The sequence below is a fragment of the Branchiostoma belcheri genome, unplaced genomic scaffold (genome assembly GCF_001625305.1).
Source record: "Branchiostoma belcheri isolate BF01 breed outbred unplaced genomic scaffold, Haploidv18h27 scaffold114, whole genome shotgun sequence".
NCBI lineage: Eukaryota > Metazoa > Chordata > Leptocardii > Amphioxiformes > Branchiostomatidae > Branchiostoma > Branchiostoma belcheri.
The window spans coordinates 359,042-367,109 of record NW_017802536.1 but is presented as its reverse complement, the minus strand read 5'-3'; the positions used below and the strand labels follow the sequence as shown (position 1 = coordinate 367,109).

General features: G+C 39.4%; 1 protein-coding gene across 1 annotated transcript in view; it reads left to right on the top strand.

Annotated features, from left to right (window-relative positions):
- The window catches only part of LOC109462270 (collagen alpha-1(II) chain-like), a 21,974-nt gene extending 13,906 nt beyond the window's left edge, over positions 1–8,068 (top strand). Inside the window, exons 8-21 of the mRNA XM_019758799.1 lie at positions 439–546; positions 1,165–1,290; positions 1,547–1,654; positions 2,126–2,179; positions 2,809–2,862; positions 3,115–3,222; positions 3,805–3,930; positions 4,314–4,385; positions 4,939–5,046; positions 5,288–5,332; positions 5,455–5,526; positions 5,814–5,969; positions 6,528–6,832; positions 7,295–8,068. Of these exons, the coding sequence (XP_019614358.1) occupies positions 439–546; positions 1,165–1,290; positions 1,547–1,654; positions 2,126–2,179; positions 2,809–2,862; positions 3,115–3,222; positions 3,805–3,930; positions 4,314–4,385; positions 4,939–5,046; positions 5,288–5,332; positions 5,455–5,526; positions 5,814–5,969; positions 6,528–6,832; positions 7,295–7,585 (1,733 nt within the window). The 3' untranslated portion in view covers positions 7,586–8,068. The remainder of the gene's footprint in view (positions 1–438; positions 547–1,164; positions 1,291–1,546; positions 1,655–2,125; positions 2,180–2,808; positions 2,863–3,114; positions 3,223–3,804; positions 3,931–4,313; positions 4,386–4,938; positions 5,047–5,287; positions 5,333–5,454; positions 5,527–5,813; positions 5,970–6,527; positions 6,833–7,294) is intronic.

The following is an 8,068-nucleotide window of genomic DNA, read 5'->3' as shown; positions in this document are numbered from 1 at the left end:
ATATATATATATATATATATATATATATATATATATATATATATATATATATATGTATATGCATAATACATATACGTTGTTGACTTTGTATTTCTTTAAAATTACTTAAAGCATTGTCTAGTATTGTCTGTAAAGCATTGTCTAGTATTTGTACATGTACCAGGCTTTGTTGATTAAACTGCACGAAAAGTAATGACAATAGATCTTAACCAAAGTAACAATGTGATGGATACTTGGCAACCATTATCAGACTTACTTTACACGCTGTTGTTGGCAACCACAAGGCTTGATTGTTGGAATACTATGGCGAATGAAGCACACAAGGAATCTATGTTTATCATCACAAGCAACACCGACATTACTAATTGACATCTGTAATCTTCTTAGATCCCACTTTTCATATAGTAGATATTTAACTGATGTGTAATGTTGATAAAGGTGCCACAGGACATCCTGGTCCACAAGGAGGGAAAGGAGACAAAGGAGAAATCGGATATAAAGGAGATAAGGGTAGTCGTGGTGGGCAGGGGATGACTGGACCTGTTGGTAGGTGATATTTTTAAGCACAACTATGGCATGTCAACAATAGGAGAATCTGATATCGAAGCAATGGGCAACGATGAAATACTATAGAAAGCCACTAGAAGGGGGAATGTCATTTAAGACATTTGATTAGTCTTAATATTCATCAGAATTTATGTCACAAATATCATATATTCGGTCAGATTCCTTCTATCGCACCTCACTTCACAAACATCTGGAAACGTCTGTATATATAGGATTTTTCTGTATGTATTTATGTTTTGTTAATTTACTGTACACCTATGGGCAAGTGATTGACTGAAACAAATCAAATTATACAAAAAATTGCTATTGCTCATACTGCACAAACATCTGGAAACGTCTGTTATATAGGATGTTTTGTGTGTTCTGTATGTATTTGTTTTGTTAATTTACTGTACAACTATGGGCAAGTGATTGACTGAAACAAATCAAATAATACAAAAATAATTGCTATTGCTCATACTGCACAAACATCTGGAAACGTCTGTATATATATAGGATTTTCTGTGTGTTCTGTATGTATTTATGTTTTGTTAATTTACCGTACACCTATGGGCAAGTGATTGACTGAAACAAATCAAATAATACAAAAAAATACAGGACCGAAAGGTGACAGAGGACCAATAGGACCAGTAGGACCAAAGGGAGATGTTGGTGATAACGGACAACCCGGACAGAACGGACAACCGGGAGCCAAAGGAGAGACAGGACCGAAGGGGGAACAAGGTATAGAACTGAACTTTGAAGATTTATCTAGTGTGATAATAAAATCTAGTCAGAACATGCGAAAAGAATCCTTTGTATATTATAAATTTGTTATTGAATAAAGTAACACGACTCAATGAAATACAGACATAAAGAAAAACATCTCAAAGTTATCCGTAATTTATTTTTTAGTTTTAGTTTTATGATGTCCAGTAATTAGGTATGTTTTAATCTAAGGACGTTTAAGATATATTTCTTTCTTTTCTTCCATTACCAGGGCCACGAGGTGGACCTGGTGCGAAGGGAGACATAGGAGAGACAGGGCCGTCCGGACCGAAGGGTCAGAAAGGAGAAAAAGGAGACGTGGGACCCGCGGGACCGAGTGGTAAGTTTCTTTGTTGTTTCGTTCAGAACTCCCCCTGGTCTTTCGCTCTCTTTCGTCTGAGTAAAAGTGTTATGGAACTCATATGACTATTTCCCTCCACACTCTACACGGGAGCACACAAGTTTTGCCGGAAGGTGATCTTGGTGTATATGTATGTATGTAAGTCCCATAGCCTTCACGGCCGTAGGGGCATCATGACAGCCAGCAGCATGTCTGGACTTGTCACGATGACTCCTCAGGCTTATAATCTTGGCGGCGCCTATCTCCTCTCCAAGATTTGGCTGATACAGACGGGGTTCGCCAGGCCTCCGTCCGGGTGAATGATGTAGTTCACCATGTGGCTATACAAGACGGAGGTCGCCAGGCGTATATATAATTGGTTTATTTGTTTGTATCAACATATTTACAACATATCTCGCAGCCTTGACATACAGGGCTGAATTCTGATTCTGATGTGTTGTCTTGTTTCAGGGCCAAAGGGTTTTCAAGGTGAAAAGGGCGAGTCTGGTCAGAAAGGAGAAATGGGTAAGTTTCATGGGTATGCAAAAAAAAAGGAATAGCCAGCTTCTATTGAATATTGGACCGAAACTATCAGATTCATTTCATGAATACATGTATGCAAGAATAAGATATGCATGCCAATGCTGGACATCACTCAAATAGATTTGACTCAATTCACTATGCAGTGGAATGGAACCGAATGAAAATTAGGCAAGTGTGATGAGGTGAAAGGACCAGGCAAGTAGAAAATGGTAGCTCCTTGTTCTAAGTAGTTTGTTTTCCTGGCGATGAAGTTTCCTTATACGCCGGATATTTTAGCGTAGTTTTATAATAATAAACTTTATTGTACATTCATGCCCTATCGTATCGGGCTAAGTACAGGTGAACAGATGAAAGGGTAATATGTTTGCAGTACAAATAGCTCTGAAACTACACTAATACAGAGGTTCAGCTTCTTCTCGTTTCTTAGCGATGTCAAAAATATAATTTGAAATGGGTTTGTTTAATACAGGATGATCAAAGCGCATAAGAAAGAGGAATTTTTCAATATTAATCAAGTATTGGAAGTACGGGAACGTACTTGTAATATATCTAAACAGATCATTTCTATAAGTGACAAAGATACAACATACTATTGACTCTCCCTCTGATAGGACCGAGGGGACTAATGGGTGATATTGGTGAACCTGGTGCGAAGGGGGAAGCAGGTGAGCTTATATCAAGCTTATAGCCATTATTGATCTGGCAAATTACATATTCCTTATTCTCAGAGCGCATCTCAGCTCTTTCACAATTGTCTGTTACAGCCGAAAATAAGTAAAAAAATAGCATCGTAAGCTATAAGACAATGTATTTGTAATATCCTATTCTTATATGTATAAATGACTATACTGTGATACATGTACATTGTGACATAAATCAGTCTAATTATTGCTTCATGTTGAACTACAATTTATTAGGTGACCGGGGGCCGGTTGGACCAGAAGGCCAAAAAGGCGTCCAAGGAGAGGCCGGACTTAGAGGAGAGAAGGGCAGTCGTGGCGGTCAAGGGATGACTGGACCTGCCGGTAGGTGATTGAAGTCAAGAGAATAAGGTTTTCCTCAGTTCCTTTCAGATAGTTTGGTTCAAACGGAACTTAATCACTTGTACCATTATCAGTAAGAGTATTAAAATAGCGGAAATATCTGCAGAGACGTATTTTGCTATGTTAATTAACATGTATTGTCCCATAAATCCTTCTTTATTATACTAATCTTTTTTTCTTTAAACGGTAATTTTAGTGCTTCAGGTAAGATTTTAGATTCTCTCAATAACATTTTGTATAGTACTAAAATATGACGAAAAAAATCATACTTTATTTTCATTACAATTAGCACGGAAGTATTGTTTTCGGTCAAGCTAATTGATTGTGTGTGAGTGTGTCTGTGTGTGTGTCTCTCTCTCCCTCTGCGCATGTATGTGTGTATGTGTGTACGTGTATGTTTGTGTGTCTGTATGTATGTATGTGTGTGTGTGTGTTTGTGTGTGTGTGTGTGTGCGGGCGCACGTGTGTGTGTGTTTACAGGAGTACGTGTGTACCTCTGTGTGTCTGTGTGTCTGATGTGTGTGTGTATGATAATCCATTCTTGACATTACAAATATAATGTAGGCCCGAAAGGTGACAGAGGACCAATAGGACCAGTAGGACCAAAGGGAGATGTTGGTGATAACGGACAACCCGGACAGAACGGACAGCCTGGAGCCAAGGGAGAGAGAGGACGGACGGGGAAACAGGGTACACACTTTTATACTTTGATTCATTTACATAAAGTATAGTTTAGAGACTATAATGTAATCAAGGATTCAACATGGCGGACACCAAAGCACGCAAGCAGCCATAACATGTTATAAAACAAAACGTCTTAAAACAATGTTTGCCTTTTGAAATATCAGAAGTTTATTCTTAGAATTGTTACTGGTGCGTTACAAGTGACCTGTCATCATGACGTTCAGAGAGGCGGTGAAGGCTTTTGATAGGATTTCCAGTCAGGTTAAAACACCCTAAACCTAGAATCTAATTGGAACAAATTGATGGATTCAGCTTGAACATTGCAGATTATAAAGATAGGAAGAAGATCGGAGTTTGAAACAGGAGATTTTTCTTATTTTCTACTGCAGGTTTAAAGGGTGACATTGGTCTAAAGGGAGACAAGGGCGATGCGGGAAGTACCGGCCTTAAGGGTGAAAAAGGTAAGATTATAGGTTATATAGCAAAACAATGGAAGAAGAAATGTAGATATTGAGAACAATCATATGTCTAAATGCCAAGGAGACCGAGCGATTCGGTCGTAAATTCTGGTGAATTGACCTGAGAATTGATCATGCTAATATTGTAAACAAGTTTGCATTGTAGGATGAGGAGTGATACTAGTTTTAAATGCCATTCATTTTTCTTTCTCTTTTTGTCTGTTACAGAAATTTATCTTCTAATGTAACGTAATTTTCGTGTGTCACAGCTTATTGTCGTACCATGTGTATCAAGCAAGACTTAGGAAGTATATTTATAAGCAGCACAAACAATTAACCTCTTTTGACTTAGCATGACAGTTCATCTGTGTTGGTAGAAGTTATTATGAAATAAAGACTAAGCTTTAACTTTCAAAACTTAGACTACAGAAATGGGACTTATCCTCAAATTCAAATGTAGCCTAAGTGTTGTAAGTTAAAACTTTGTCTTTATTTCATAATAACCTCTTTTGGGTCAGCATTTATTTGGCCAGTGGGAATATTTTGCGTTTTGTAGGAATGGTGGGCCTTGTTGGTCCAAAGGGATTTCGAGGATTCAAGGGACCTATTGGACCAGCAGGGAGCAAGGGTAACAAAGGGGAAACCGGGATGATTGGACCTGTCGGTAAGCCACAACCCCCATCACGACTCCCGTTTTTTGATCCCGATTATAAGGTCTAGTATGCGTCTGTTTTAAAGATTTTTAAGCAATCTGAGTGAAGATTTAGATATATTTTGTTGTGCACTTTTTCGATATTGTAACGCTGTCGACTGAACACTGGACCTGCTAAGTGATTGTAGTGGTTAAGCATAACAGAGTCGGGTGACGCATTTAATACAACTAAAATTGTATTTTGTTTTTACAGGGCCTCCAGGACCTAAAGGTGACTTGGGACCACAGGGAATACAAGGTCGGTCACGTTTGCAAGATGTTACGTAACATGCTAGTTTGAAAATGAATGAATGAATATACCAATAAAATTGCGTAAATACACCTTATAATCATTTCTAACTCAAACCATTCCTGTTTCAGGTCCTAGCGGCCCGCCTGGTCCCGTTCTTATATTCCTACCGTTGCCGTATGGTTTTCTCCACGGCATGCCAGGTTTGTGACTATTGTTAAGCTTTTTTGTATAATCATTACCTAATGATACACAGTGTACCTTTCTTACATTTCAGATGTTGAAAGTGACATGGCGATGTAAAATTGAGTTACGATTTTTCATGTGAGGACAGCAATCCTAACACAGTCCGACTTACAAAGCCTGTAACTACTGTACAAAACAAGTTGCTTAGCTATGTAATTACATTTTTCGGTGTAAACAAACGCTGCCCATGAGGGTATCTCTTTATGTACATTTGTAATCTAACAAATTTTGAATTGCGGACTAGGAGTGTCGACAACCGTCGTCCTCTTGGTAGTCCACAGTCAGACCGAGGCTATCCCGACATGCCCTGTGGGTCAGAATCTCCTATACGACGGTTACAGTCTGGTCAACATGGGTGGAGCCAGCATTGACCCGACCCATGGCTCTGGACAGGATATGGGTAAACATAACATACATATCATTTACTGGTCACGTTACTTATTGTGTCAATTTTTTGTAGTTGAAGGCTTACGTTAAATTTCAAGTGAAAGATTATTACTTAATATGGACCGGGTTCACAGAGATTTTGTATGATTGTACTTTATTATACTAGGATGTCCATATGTTGAAAAAGCAACTAATCTTCCTGGATTCCAAAAACACACGGAATGGAACGGGGTGGATAAGGAAAAAGTATGAAAGTAATAAGAATTGAAATATTTGCAATAGACATTATCTTAACCCTGTTTCATAATGACTTCAACCAACTCAGAATGACTTTCTAGCTACGAAGTCACCGAGGCAGTGTTTTAAGAATAGCTCTTAAATGATCAAAAGGTGACAATTGTGTCACATGGAAATAACTGAGAGATGAAAAACATGAATTTCCATGCACTACTCTTAAAATAAAAGTATTAGATAGTCAAAGAAAATTAAATCTAATCAAAGAATATTAGATAGTCAAAGAAAATCAAATCTAATCAAAGAAATAACGGTAGTCTTTCTTTTTCTTTTGTAGGTGCCACAGGCTCCTGCTTGACTCGCTTCAACACATCTCCCTTCATGCTTTGCGGTGTTGGCAGCGTCTGTAACAACGGCACTGCCAACGGCAGGACCTACTGGCTGACGTCATCACGACGCCATCTTCCCACCGTCGAGTCGCTGTCACATGACGAGAGGCAGGTCTCCATGGCAACCGCCGTGAGTCGCTGTGTCGTCTGCCAGGCCCCGGCCCCCATACAGGCCATCCACAGTCTGTCTGACGTCATACCCACCTGTCCTGTCGGCTGGGAGAGTCTCTGGACCGGATACAGTTTTGCCATGGTAACTACCACGGTGCACCGTGATAGGCTTCTATTACTGTAGACGTAATTTACCTGGTGTTCACGGTAGCAAATTCTTGCGGTTTGAGAAAAATTGAAGTGTTTAAAGAACTATATGTTGACAATGGCGGCAAGTGCAGAAAAGAGACATTTGCTAATTATAAGTTCGCGGTACAAAAGTGATCGGCGAAAACCACGAAAAAAATACCGTGGAAAAAAGAAGTACAGTACGTTACAAATCTGTATCTTGAAATGGAGTGGAGATTTGAGCCACTTGACGTTAACTGCATCTTTGCATAACACATCAGCTTCATCCTCACTGGTGTACCAAACTTGTCTGCATAAAAAAGGCTTAGTCAGTGGGTAAACATTCCATCAGGGTTGTTGGGTCCTTCGTGTTGTGGCTAGAGTGGATAAACGAATGTAGATGCAATAATAAGTTTTTACTATCTCTCCTATGTAGCACTCTGAGTCTGAAGGGATAGGGGGCGCTTTTCTGAGCATCCCGAGCAGCTGCTTGCAGACTTACCGAGAGGACGCCGTCCTGGAATGTGACAGTCACACCGCATCCTGTCAGCTGACCCACGGGCAGTCCCGGATGTGGCTCCGGACCAATGACGAGAGGGTGGAGATGACGACACTTCCGCCGTGGCTGTACGAGGCGGTTGCACCCGACGACCCCCTCCATGTTAATGACGTCACCAGTGGTTACGTCACTGGTATCAGTCGTTGTCGCGTCTGTATCAAGATATGAAAAACAACAGACTACAGCCGGTCAATGAAGTATGTTCATTACTGATTGTATAAGACGTATAGCTTTAAGTGCTTCTACAGAAAGAACGACAATGTATGTGAGTTCCATTTCACAAATGGTCCCGTCTTAATAAAAAGATGTATTTTTTGTCTAACGTGGTAATGTGTAGTATGAATACGACAGCTTCAGGTGTTTTAAACTTTCTTTTTTATTGTAATTGGCTAAATTATGGATCGATACATGCTCAATGGTGGAAAGGCGTTTTTTAGAATTTGAAACACGATAGGACTAAGGTGAGTAAGACGTCGACGCACGTTTGTTCTCTGTACATTATTTCTTCTTGATATTTTTAGCCTACATGTTTGGTGTACTGTGGCTAGCTTTCTTTCTTCTTCGATAGTTGATATGACTAATAAAGTAATGCTATCTTTTTTTTCATTATTTCATATCGTAGTATATTCAAACATATATATGTAATAAAAT